The sequence below is a fragment of the Carassius auratus genome, chromosome 28, assembly GCF_003368295.1.
Source record: "Carassius auratus strain Wakin chromosome 28, ASM336829v1, whole genome shotgun sequence".
Lineage (NCBI taxonomy): Eukaryota > Metazoa > Chordata > Actinopteri > Cypriniformes > Cyprinidae > Carassius > Carassius auratus.
Genome location: NC_039270.1, coordinates 8,071,550 through 8,085,014, shown reverse-complemented (window position 1 = coordinate 8,085,014; position 13,465 = coordinate 8,071,550). Strand labels below are relative to the sequence as shown.

Below are 13,465 nucleotides of genomic sequence, written 5' to 3'. Positions count from 1 at the left end.
TTTCTTCTAATATCAACACCAGGTTGATCCTGTTATGACTGTCAATAAATAACATTTTAAAGAAAAAACAGGTAGGGTTAGGTTTAGGCTCGAACTATTTCGCTTTGCTCCAGTGAAAAATGTTCTCAAGTGTTTTACAGAAGCCTGTAACCAGATGTATTATTTCCACATTGGCTATTGTAGTAATGAAATAAACTTATGTTCATGTTTCTGCAACAGATGTTTACCATCTATTATGCCTTTCATGAGAGCTGGATTCAAAACTGAAAACATTTGTCATAGGCAACAGCTTAAAATGATTGTATCATTAACTAAACGAAGCTGAAATAAAATGTAAATGTTTGATTAAAAATGTAAGTAACTTAAAATTAGAAATTTTACCCCGACAATTAACTGAAATAAAATAAATCCATGTTGAAGTACTAAAACTAAAATTAAAAAATAATAATAATATGTAAGAAAAACTAATAAAAATGATAAACTTATACATTAAAATGAAACCTAAAAATAATATAATATTATAATAATATAATAGTGTATACAAAACGGATTTTTCTATTTTGATTAGTTAAATTAATTAATTTTTTACTTATTTAATTATTCGCACCTGATCTAACAACCCATTTTACCTGCAATTTAGGCAACAAATGACATAAAAGCAATGTGAAATCTGATTTAATAATTTGAATTTAGAGAAAAATGTACCTTAATCTAAATTGTATTTTAAATCAACCATGTAATAATAATGTAGTTTGGCTCATGCATTCATGTGTCGGATTTCATTTATGTGTTTTAGTTCCTGTTTAGATTTTCTGTGCCAATCAAAACAAGGTCTAAGACATGGAAATCAGACTCATATAACATGACTATTAAAGTTACATGTATATAACTGAATAAATACAACAAGATGTCACTTTCTATAAGAACAAAGCATCTGAGCAACAACAGTGTTATACTAACGGCAGCATGTACAATCTCTGTACAGTAACAGCTCTTATCCGATTCTGCACGCCGTTTCTCTTCCATCTTTATTTGTTTGTGATTAATTTGAGTTGGATTTGTTTTGGCCCGGCCCGGCTGTCCTTCCATCTGTCACAGCTGCGATGAAACACAAGGACCCATCGTGACGGCCACTATACCCATCCACCCACTCAATGCTGACGTCACGTCTCACCATCAGTGCTCCCGTAATCCCCCCCTTTTTAGTTATTTGCCATTTTTAGGTTCTCCCAGAGGATTTTTTTGTGTTTTCATATGTGCCTTGATGCTATTTAGACAGTATATCCACAAAAGCTCCTTGTTATACATCAGAATGCATTGTTATTCCCTGTCTGGCCGTAGAAAAGCGCAACCAGCCTCCGTCACTGCCGTTAGACAGCGTAAATGGATTTATTGTTGCTGTCGTTAATCACTCGTGATTGGATGTAAGTTTTGCCTCAACATTCATAATCCGAGAAACAGGAAACAGGCCAAGACTGAGGAAACAATGTAATGTTAATGAGGCACAGCCACCGCTGAAAGATATTTCATTTCAGATATCTGCACAGAAATGGCCCTTTTTGTATTTACTTGTTGACGGTGGCAAATGGATTGCCACTGAACATAATTACAAAACTAGTCTGAGTAACTAATAACAGAAGCAAATAGATTATATCCAAGACCTTGTTCTTGTATGAAGTCTGACCTATTTCAAACGTCTTGTGTACAAGCTGCACATCGCACGTGAGATTTAGATTCAGATTTGCAGTTCAGATTCAGCTGCTGCTGTGGCAGAGCAAGTACCTATATACATCCACGAGATGCTACTGTGAACATACTGCTGATGCACATACAGGACAGTGCCCTCCATAAGAATTGGAATAGTAAAGACAAAATTGCTCTATTTGCTGTGGAGTCATGAAATCTGTTAATATGTTTAAAAGATGAATAAGATACAAAACTACAAATTGTCACATTTTATTATTCTGTGTTTCAACACAGATTGTTTTGACAGCTTAGAAGTTCAGTAGGCTACTTTTAGAGTTTCCTCTCCCTATCTGATGTGAGCATAAGTATTGGAACAGTTGGCTCACAGGTTTTTCTAAGTGTTCAGCTGTGTCCTGTTGCATTAATTCTTCAGATATTTAAAGCAGGGGATGTGTTGCATCAGTTATTTCCATTGCTTCTGCATTCTGAGTCTTGCATACGATGATGAGACACACAAACCAGGATGAAGACAAGGGAGCTGACTTCGAGAGAAAAGCAAGCAATTTGGATGCTAAAAGAAAAGATTTAGTCAATAAGAGCTATAGAAGAAAGATATAGCATGGAGAAATAAAGAGTTTGGAATCTACCGGTGACATCAACAACAAACGACGACCTGATCGGCTAAGAAAAACCACAGTAGTTAATGACAAACAAAATCATAGATGCTGTGAAAATGAACCATAAAATATGTGTCTGTAAAATCACCAACAACCTCCAGAATGATGGTGTTGCAAATGATCCTAAGGCATACAGCCTCATGTGTAAAGCTTGGTAGAGGTGGTGTCATGGCATGGGCATGCATGGCTGTCTCTGGAACAGGCCCTCTCAATTTTAATGATGACTTGATGTATGATGGGAGCAGCAGAATGAATGCAGAAGTCTACAGAAACATCTTGGCTACCAATGTTCAAGAAAATGCCACCAGATTCATTGGGAAGCACTTCATATTGCATTAGGACAATGACCCGAAACACCCTGCCAGGTCAGTCAATGTGTTTATCAGGGTAAAGAAATGGAAATCTAAGATTGCCCAAATCAATCTCCAGATTTAAATCTGATTGAACATGAATTTCACCAGCTGAAGAGGAGACTAAAGACAGAAACTCCCCAAAACAAGCAACAGATGGAATTGGCTGCATTAAAGGCTGGAGAAAAGCATTTCAAAGCATAAGACCAAGAGTCTGGTCATGTCTATGGGTTGCAGACTCACTGCTCTGATTGCATGCAAGAGATCTGCAACTAAATATTAGCTTTCAATCTTTTACAGTTGCCTTAAATTCAACTGTTCCAATACTTATGCTCACATCAAATAATGGGATGAACTCTAAAAGTGCTGTCCTTTTTATTTGGTAAAACATGTATGTGTTGAAACAGCTTATTTGACAAAATGTGACATTCTGTAGTTTTTACTTTTACTAATATTTGCAAATTTCTTGACTCTACCGCAAGCAGAGCAATTTTGTCTTTACTGTTCCAATATTTATGGAGGGCGCTGTATAACATATATCCAAAACCCAGATATGTTACATGCATGAATCATCCTGTAGCAGATCTAGACAGGTGGAGCTGGGGAAGGTGGAGGGTTTCTGAAACATGTCACAGCAAGCACTAGCCAAATATCTGAATGTTGAGCAACATCTTATTGGCTGCAGATATGAAAAGAACCAATCAGCTGCACCACGTTGAGTAATGATGTGATTATATCAGATTGAGTCAGAACCTGCGCCATCAAGAGATTCATGACAGAACTTTGTATTTACTTATTTGTCCTTTAATACTATACATCACTGGTCCATGTAGTCTTGTTTTTTAAATTTCTTGTGAATACTACCATTGAAAATGACATTTCTGGGTTTATGACATCTAAATGAAAAAGAGAACACATTTTCTTTTTGTGCAATTTTGGTATTGTTATCGAACTTAAATAATATGGTAATGATCCTGTTGTGTTCCCACAGGATAGTCGGGCACACTGAGCCTTACACCAAACTATGCTGCAAAGGTTTTTGCATAGACATCTTGAAAAAGCTCTCTCGCAACATCAAGTTCTCCTACGACCTCTACCTGGTCACCAACGGCAAACATGGCAAGCTGGTACGAGGGATCTGGAACGGTATGATTGGAGAGGTGAGAAAACCAAACATTTCAGTTTTTATTTCAAGTCGACAGAATTCACCTAATTTACTTACTTAATACACATTGCTGGTCTTGTTTTGTCATCTTCAGGCCCTAATACTTTTCAATCCTCTTCCATGTTTTCACTATCCAATCAATTCCTGATGGATAAAATCAAGTTCCATTCTGCATTTTGTTAATTAATACTTCATTGGCCGTACAGTAAGCAAAATGGGTTGCAAATGCTTTTCATATAAATGATTTGATATGGCAGACTAGTTGTGTAAGTTGTTTAGTAAACCTAAATCTAAATGAGAGAAAGACTGTTGACTGCTGAATGCATCTAACAGCTTGTTCATCCAAGCGGACGTGACTGGCATTGAAATGACACAAACAACCTTGCAAATAAACATCTCCATCAAGTAAGTCGACATCTGATGCACAGCGACGTCTAAAGAGTTTTAGATGTGGCTTGTGCTCCTGCCTTGTCCATCGTTTTTTTTTTTGTTAGAAAGACTATTGTGTTCATTCAGGCATTATGCATAGTGTGGGTTAACCAGAGAGAGAGAGAGTCTGGGCTCTCTCTCACACACACACACACACACAAACTCACTCACATAGTGGTTACTGGACTAGCACTGCCACAACAAACATGTTTCCGGATATTAAAGCCAGAATAAAACAATTCTGTCATCATTTCCAAACCCATTTGACTTTCTCTCTGCTGTAAATTTCTACAATTCTTAATTAACCTCATATATATATATATATATATATATATATATATATATATATATATATATATATATATATATATATATATATATACATCTTTCTTCTCAGGTGTTTTATAAGCGAGCGGACATGGCCATTGGCTCTCTGACCATAAATGAGGAGCGCTCTGAGATCATTGACTTCTCTGTGCCGTTTGTGGAGACGGGCATCAGTGTGATGGTGGCCAGAAGCAATGGAACTGTATCTCCATCAGCCTTCCTGGGTAAGAAATCCTAGGGTAAAATGAAATAAAGTTACAACTATTAATGAACTGAATCACACCGTATGACGTTACAATGATTTTTCAGTATTCAGAAACATAGGACTTTCTGAAAAATGGCAAAGCTGGTCATGTTTTTATAGCTAAGTGGAGCAAATAGTACTCTGTGTATGTGCAGTATCTTTGATCCCTTACGTTACTGTTGCTAACTAGGCCTTTCAATACATCCCAAAGATTTGACTAAGGTTTGCCATGCCTAATGGTGTTTTTTTTATAAATATATAATATTGCACATAAAGTGCTAAAATTGATTTACTAATATTCTTAAGTGGGCTGAAATGAATTGTGACATTGAAAGAAATCCCACAGTAATGTGATTAAAAAAGAGAAGAGCTTAAACTTTGAATCTAAAACAGTGTTGTTTTAATATTGTTTATGTGTTTATTAATATTTATAATTAGATATTTTTATATTTACACTTCATTTTAATTGTAGTGTAAATTCTATTCATCTTGTCTTTACATTTTTTACAACAGTGACATATTTTTGGTTTGCAGTGGTTCTTATCCGACTGTAACAGTGTTGGTTTTTGAATCCTGTGTTGACACTATTTCATTTTCACTGATGTGGTCAGTTAGACAGTCCATAAATCCTTTTGCACATTTTTCCCATAACACTGCAAACAATAAACTTTTCCAGAACCCAGGATTCATAGCAAAATACACTAGCATAACTTTCATTTCATGAAACAAGATGTAGTCATAAATATTTACAGTGCTGTCTTACTCGTGTGTGTGTGTGTGTGTGAGAGAGAGAAACCAGTGTTTCTCGTTTAATGGCGTATGAATTGTGTTGACTTTAATTTGCACCTCACACATACAGATTTAAAAAGCTTTTACAGTTCTACAAGAATAAAAAGCATGTCCTCCGGGAATAACGTCATTTGCTTCCTCTGTGTTTGTCTCTCTCTTCCAGAGCCCTACAGCCCAGCGGTGTGGGTCATGATGTTTGTCATGTGTCTTACAGTCGTGGCGGTGACTGTGTTCGTGTTTGAATACTTCAGTCCTGTGGGCTACAACCGTAGCCTGGTCAGTGCCAAAGGTCAGTGTTCACCGCCTCTGCTAGCTCTTCAGGAACTGTGACAGATGTCAGGAACACAGGCAACCTGAAACTTCATCATACATGACAGGTTTGACAGAGCATAAGCTAGGAGAAAAGATCATTCAGAGGTAAAATAATTAATTAACCTATAATAAAGCACATAATGTGCATGACTATATTCTACATCCCTAATTCTACCAACTTAAGAACTACCAACTATTAATAATTAGGAGTTTATTGAGGCAAAAGTCATAGTTAATGGTTTGTTTAAGGCGACAATTGGACTTGAAGATAAAGTGTGACCAGAAATATACAAAGCAACAAGTAAACCACTGTTTACTAGAAACTGTTTACATGTTGTTTTTCCCATTGCAGTACCAAAAATGTACCAAACCATAACTTCAAAGCCGATTATAAAAAAATAAATAAAAAAAGTACAACCAAAAAAAAAAAAAATACTTGAATATTCTCTATTTCAGATCCAGGTGGTCCGACGTTCACCATTGGGAAGTCGGTCTGGCTGCTGTGGGGGATCGTCTTCAATAACTCAGTGCCCATTGAAAACCCCAAAGGCACCACCAGTAAGATCATGGTGCTGGTGTGGGCTTTCTTTGCCGTGATCTTCCTGGCCAGCTACACAGCCAACCTGGCAGCCTTCATGATCCAGGAGCAGTACATTGACACTGTTTCTGGACTGAGTGACAAGAAGGTAAGAGCCGCCAGCATCTCTCTTAGCCAAATGGCTGATCTAGGGCACGAGTTTTAATTAAAACCGTCACTCTGTGGAACTAGGAGATGAATCTATGCTGATCATATATATGGATATGTACACTTTCATGATGAAATACTGTGATTCGAGTACTAATCACTAATTTGTGTCATTTTAATAAGACGTTTATGGACAATTTCAAGCATTAAAACTGTTTTAAATACTGGAAACATGAAAGAGTACTTAGAGGTGCAAGTATGATGCCAAAGTTTTTGTTATATATATATTTTCATATGCTGGTGTTGTTAATCGTGTAGTGTAGACTGGGTATCGTTTCAGAGAAACTCATGACTCATGGTAAAAATAATCAAGGATTGTTTTTAGTTGTAATGATTTTGTTGCTTCAGCATTTTAAAATGTGTCTACTAATGAATAGCGTGTAGCCTGAGCTGCCTAGTTAAATATTTATCCTATTTAGATAACTCTGTGACACTATTTTAATCAGCTGTGAAGTGATTTACAATGATACTGAAGGCTGTTATAGCTGACGAGCTTCAGATGGAAACTGTTGAAAGAACAATTTCGAAGACAAAGTTAGACTTCAAGCCACAAGACTGTCATTAAAGAGCCACGTGGGTTGACTACCAGGGAATTAGACACTGACAGCAAGATGTGTTTGTGTTCATTTGGATTCAGGAGTGTGCTTGGGAGGCATTACACAAACAACGAAACGCCTGAAGGGGAAGAATATCACGCAGTGATCTGAATGTTGCTTTAAACTGTGTCACTGCTTGCTTAGCTGCAGTTTAGTAAGCTTGTATTTGTAGCAAAATAGTTTTTATTTATATACAACATTTTTGCTGTATTTTTATCGCAACAAACATAAAGATGATAAAACATTTAATAAAATTAGTACAACAGAGAACTATTTTTGAAAGTTATTTGCTCCAAGTAGCAAAACAGATTCTGTAAAAGAATGTAATGTAATGAAAAATAATAATTATATAAACAATTTTATTGATTAATGATGTAGCATCATTGTATTAAAATAATATTCAAATAGAGTGGACATTATATTAATCATGATCAGTGTTGGGGGTAATGCATTACAAGTAACTCGAGTTACGTAATCAGATTACTTTTTCAAGTAACTCATAAAGTAGCATTTTGTATGACCCCTCTTATTTTGGTATAATAATTAACATTATGCAGATACTGAAAAGTGTATGTGAATTTATACATGTAATATTATATATTAGGTAAATTACACGGACGCGTCACTTTCAACAGGTGTGTGAAAACAGGAATTTTCTGCTCTACGTTACTTTTTCTAAGTTAGCAGTAAACTTTTGGTGTGGTCAGGGCCACGGGACAGATGAAAGACAACGCTTATGCTGTCAGATGACAGCAAACACACTTCGAATGAGGCATTCACTGTTACTGGAGTCAGCCAGAAGACAATCATGTCCACTCGTTCCTTAGAGACTGTTCTCCTTCATTCACACCAGCAAGGTTACCTACATTACAGCACAATTATTCATGGCTTGAGTTCTGAAGTGCTGTCTTAGTGGCAGTATTACATTTATTTGATATTACATTAAGGACCCTTAATGAATACGACCAGAATAATGTAAAAACTAAATGAGGAGAAATTTAGCAAGGGAAAAATAATGCTGAAAATCCTTGGATGTTTGGTCCGGCGGCTGAGATAATTTCTCGTCTTTGTGAGGACAATCTGAGGTTCAAATATTAGAATATAAACAGAGCTGAGAACTAATTGACTGAGAAGCACTTGGGTGCTTGAGACAGAAAAGAGCATTGATGGCCCAGTGGCTTTAGTCTGAGTTTTATCACTGCAGCCATTTTTTTCCCTCTTCCTGAGGATCAATTTCAGTCATATTCTCACTTGGAATTAGATCGTATTTAATGTGGCATTTGCAGATACAGAATCGTGAGAATCCTTGGATGAGGGCGAAGACGAAGGCTGAACCTAAAAATTACCATACAGAAATCCAGCTTAAAAGCAAAATCAATCACACTTTCCAGCAGCGTAGCATTCCCAGGCAAAAGCCATTACTGGCATATCTAGCAGTCCTGGAATCTATTAACATGCATTAATCCTTAACCAAGAAACTCATCCAGGGATCTATTTTTACCACTTCTTCCACACTTGGACTGCACGTTGTTCACAAAGTTAAATTTAAACATGCTAACTTGTTGAAATCTTACCTTTCAGTTCCAGAAACCACAAGACCAATATCCTCCATTCCGGTTTGGGACCGTGCCCAATGGCAGCACAGAACGAAACATAAGGAGCAATTATCCTGAAATGCATTCCCACATGGTTAAGTACAACCAGAAAGGTGTGGAGGATGCGCTCAACAGCCTCAAAACTGGGTGAGTTTACTGTAATTGTCTCTTGAAGCTTTGAAACAAATCTGTCTGCAGTATATTATCTTCTCTGCTAACATGTATCGTTTCTGTACTGCTAACAGGAAGCTGGATGCCTTCATATACGATGCAGCTGTGCTTAACTACATGGCTGGTAAAGATGAAGGGTGTAAATTGGTGACAATCGGTAGTGGGAAGGTATTTGCAACAACAGGCTACGGTATCGCCCTTCAGAAAGAATCTCGCTGGAAGCGCCCCATAGACCTCGCTCTTCTCCAGTTCCTTGCTGATGGTAACTTCAAAAAAACGTACTTTTGCTGGAGGAGCTCTGGTTCAGAAGTCTGACGGAAATGTATTATGTATTACAGGTGACACTCAGAAGCTCCAGACAGTGTGGCTCACTGGTATCTGTCGTAACGAGAAGAAGGAGGTGATGAGCTCTAAGCTCGACATTGACAACATGGCCGGAGTGTTTTACATGCTTCTAGTGGCCATGGGTCTCAGTCTGCTGGTCTTTGCCTGGGAACATCTACTATACTGGAAGCTACGGCATTCTGTCCACAACTCTGAGCGCTTGGACTTCCTGTTGGCTATTAGCAGGGTAAATTTTATGCCGTCAATTTTCTGAAATTAATTTCACTTTTAATCTTTGGTGTTAACAAATTGTTATGCTTAGAACAAGGTTACAAATGCAGAATGTAAATTAACCAATTCAAAATGATGCATTTGCAATCTTTTTTATTTTATTAAATTTTTTCACAAAAGAAATTTGTAAGAACAGTGCAACAAGAACATAAGTGCAAATGAAAATTGTACAAAAAAGGTACCTTAGCAGAGACTTTAGCAACACACACATGTGGTGAAATTGTTGTTCAGGGGAACTCTGGGCAGTTAACGAGCACAAAAAGTCAAGGGAAAAGCTGTTCAAATTAAATTAGGGTTTTAGGGTCCCTTTTAAGTACATTCTTAAGCTTAACATTTGAACCACTTCATAACTTGAAGACCACATTTAAAGGTAGAATATTACAAATGCATAGGCAGCTGCGTTTCTATTGGCTAATTACAGGCACTTTCAGAGATAACTATAATGCTGATAAACAGAGAATCTTATCAGTCACTGACAGCTCTCCGGGTAATTTAACCACCTGTAAAATCAGCGAATATAATTTTTATGTGGTAAAAGTGAGCTTGACTTTAATTCATCTACGTCATTGCAGCAAAATGATAGAAAATCAATTTTGTGAGACTTTTGCCATTCATTACCGTACTTTGTTTTCCAGTATTTTAAAACATTTTCCAATCAAAACATTAGGTACAGTATAGGGATGCACATTTCCATAATAACTGATGAATGCCCACCTCGAAGCACAGCCAATTATGTGATACTTTAAAGATACATATGAAGCACCTACCGATGAAATGCAATACAATTCACCCCTATTATGATGCATTGTGATGCATCATCACAATACGATGCGATGGAAAAAATGCTTTCCAATTCAAAAAAGATAGTTCACTTTTATTTTTGGTTATTTGTAATTATTTGGCGGAAGATGCAGCTCTACCTCTGCCATGTAAATCTACATTTTATGTGACTCGCAGGACACGCATTACATATAAAATATTAGTTACAAATTATTGGTCAGTTTCTAAATAATAAAAGTATAGCACGTCTACTAATAATTATACATTTATTACTGGTGCAAGTAAGTTAGAAATAATGCATCGTGATACAAATGCCAACTTGTACCCAGTGCACACTTTTTTAAATCGATACATCGCATCAACTTTTATGCCAATGCACCAATGTGAATTGGTGAATCTTACCATCCCTAATACAGTGGCTTTTAAGTAGATTGATTTTACTATATAGTGAGGTGAGAATTCTGTTTTCCATGGCACATAGAACTTTTAGGTGGATGCCACCCTTATTTTTCTTATTTCTTCTCTGAAGGGAATCTACAGTTGCTTCAACGGTGTGGAGGACATTGACCGTAACGGGAACATGCAGAGCCCAGATGTCACCACCAGTTACACTCAGGCCAATATGCTGAAAATGCTCCAAACCGCTAAGGACATTGTCTCATCTGCAAGAGTTGAAAACTCCCTGGACAATGCCACAAAGACCATCGAAAACTGGAGTCGACGTGATCCAGAGGCAGCCAGACCTAGCCTTCCTACCTGCCTCATAGGGACGGACTTCAGCCATAGCCGCCTGCCCTGCATCGCCAGTGTAATGGACAACCACTCGTACCCTCAAAACATGGATAGCACCACACAGCACTTGCTAGAGAAGCCTCACATGGGAACACATCCTACCTCACTCCGCTACACTCTTCCCGCACGCACCACCCACCACCACATCTACGAACGAACACTACCCATATCTAGCCTCAGCAGTCCCCATATTGCCATGAGAGACCCACCACCTCCCACAGCCCCGAAACCCCATGTGTACGTGGACCAGTCCTGTCACCACCCTACCTCTCGCTACGTCTCTTACCGTGACTTTCAGGTACCAGACATCTTTGTGGAACACCAGGAACCTTCGGGAAGCCAAAAACAATACATGGCAGGTCTGGGTCGCAAAAAGAGGTCCCACAGCTACGTAGCAGCATCTCCGGAAACTGGCCGAAGGGGCGACTATGATGTTCCCCAGTCTTGTCTGGCTGAGCTCAAAAGCAACCACCTAGTGGAAAACCATTCCCATACCACACCCTGCATGAGAAGCCAATTCCAGAGACCTGGCTCTAGCTGCAACTCCTGCACGAAGCTGTATCTAGAACCGGAGATGGATGATGTTCCTCTTCTGGGGAAAGATAAAATGAACCGCCGCGCCTCTTTTCTCAGGGCTACATGGAGTGGTGACAGGATCCGGCAGCTGGATGAGAAGCCCTCCACCTCTGCATCCTCTACCAGTTGCATCAACATGCCTGATCTGTTCCCTCGAGTGGTGGTGAACAATCCCAAGCCTTCGAAGATGTACAGCAGCAGTGGTAACAACCTACGCTACAACATGGCTGTGGAGCCAGCCTATCTGGACCCAGCCCACATGGGCACCTACCCGTACAAGCCACAGAAGTTTAAGTACTCGAAGTCCATCCGCCTTCCTTCATACCGGGAAGCCATTCTAAAGAATACGGCAGCCCTTCGACGCTCCTCTTCCACACTAGTGCACGGACACTATTCAACGTACCTGAACTCTTACACAGACATGCCGGTGTATTTGGGTCCTCTTCCGCAAGGACCTGCTCACTTCCATGAGCATTCCAAAGACACGTGCCACCTGTTTCCATGTGTCAACCATTGCCCGGAAAATGCCGCTTTGGTTCCCCGGTTAGGCAGCAGACCTGTGTTTTACCAGAGCACTGCTGTTGGAGGCTACGAGGGGGCCAGGCGCTCAAACGAAGAGTCGTTGCACACTGTACCAGTCTCTTCCGTGCGCAGGGACCACAGGCAGGTTCTAGTGGCACGGAACGTACACAGTCCCTATGCCCCACGGCCCTGGGGTAGGGTATCTAGTCTGGAGTCAGAGGTTTGAAGGCTTTTGAAGAGACAGTTTCCCTCAAACAGTGAGGGAGAAACGCTGGGAACTGCTCAACGAAGTCAAGCAAAAAAATTAAAAGATAAAGGTGGACTAGAGGTGGTAATCTCAGTGCAATAATACCCTCAGACAGCAGGGATGGGACGAGGGAATGTACAAGTGATTACTGTGGAGACTTGTTTCAGTATTAAAAAATATGAGTTGAAAAAATTAACTGTTCTTAATCTATAATCTATTGATTGTTATTTAAACTGTTTTTAAATGCAATTACACTCATTCTCTGCAAACAATTGGATGTAGCATGTTTTAAGGCAGCTTTACAACCAAAAGGGTTTGAATTTAAAATCTGTTTTTTATTTACGCCAGGGGATTCAACCATTTTAAATCTGGAGAACCACTGGAGAATTTTATATCATAGCCACACAAAAATGTCTTCCAAGAATTTTTCTAAATCCAGAAGTTTGAGAAAGCCATTAAGTGTCCAATTTAGTCACTCCACCGATGTAATTCAGATCCGATTTCAATAATGGTGAAGAATTGATTTGCCATCTGTAGTTCCACTCTGTTTAATAAATGATGGGATGGCCTTGGGGCCAAATTAAAAGAACTACTGTCTTTGTCTCTTCTACAAAAGAAAAACCAAGTGAAACCAAGTGAAAACGATTCATCAAACAGCTGCATGGTTAAGTAATTTCTTATCTTGATGCATTGAACCAAACAAGTTAAATTTAAGCTCTTACATCTTGCACAGACAATCTCCCAAAAGGTCTTGTGTTACCAATACAAGGTGCTTATCGGCTGTGAAGTAATGGGGATTTATTTTTGAAATTCTAAAATTATTTCTAGTAAAACCAGTGATGAATAA

At 38.6% G+C, this 13,465-nt stretch overlaps 1 protein-coding gene across 1 annotated transcript in view; it reads left to right on the top strand.

The window, feature by feature from the left end:
* The window catches only part of LOC113046667 (glutamate receptor ionotropic, NMDA 2C-like), a 64,455-nt gene extending 51,216 nt beyond the window's left edge, over positions 1 to 13,239 (top strand). The window contains exons 6-13 of the mRNA XM_026207549.1: positions 3,705 to 3,873; positions 4,705 to 4,858; positions 5,831 to 5,956; positions 6,436 to 6,665; positions 8,902 to 9,062; positions 9,161 to 9,348; positions 9,425 to 9,657; positions 11,011 to 13,239. Of these exons, the coding sequence (XP_026063334.1) occupies positions 3,705 to 3,873; positions 4,705 to 4,858; positions 5,831 to 5,956; positions 6,436 to 6,665; positions 8,902 to 9,062; positions 9,161 to 9,348; positions 9,425 to 9,657; positions 11,011 to 12,597 (2,848 nt within the window). The 3' untranslated portion in view covers positions 12,598 to 13,239. The remainder of the gene's footprint in view (positions 1 to 3,704; positions 3,874 to 4,704; positions 4,859 to 5,830; positions 5,957 to 6,435; positions 6,666 to 8,901; positions 9,063 to 9,160; positions 9,349 to 9,424; positions 9,658 to 11,010) is intronic.
* The last annotated feature ends 226 nt before the right edge of the window (positions 13,240 to 13,465 follow it).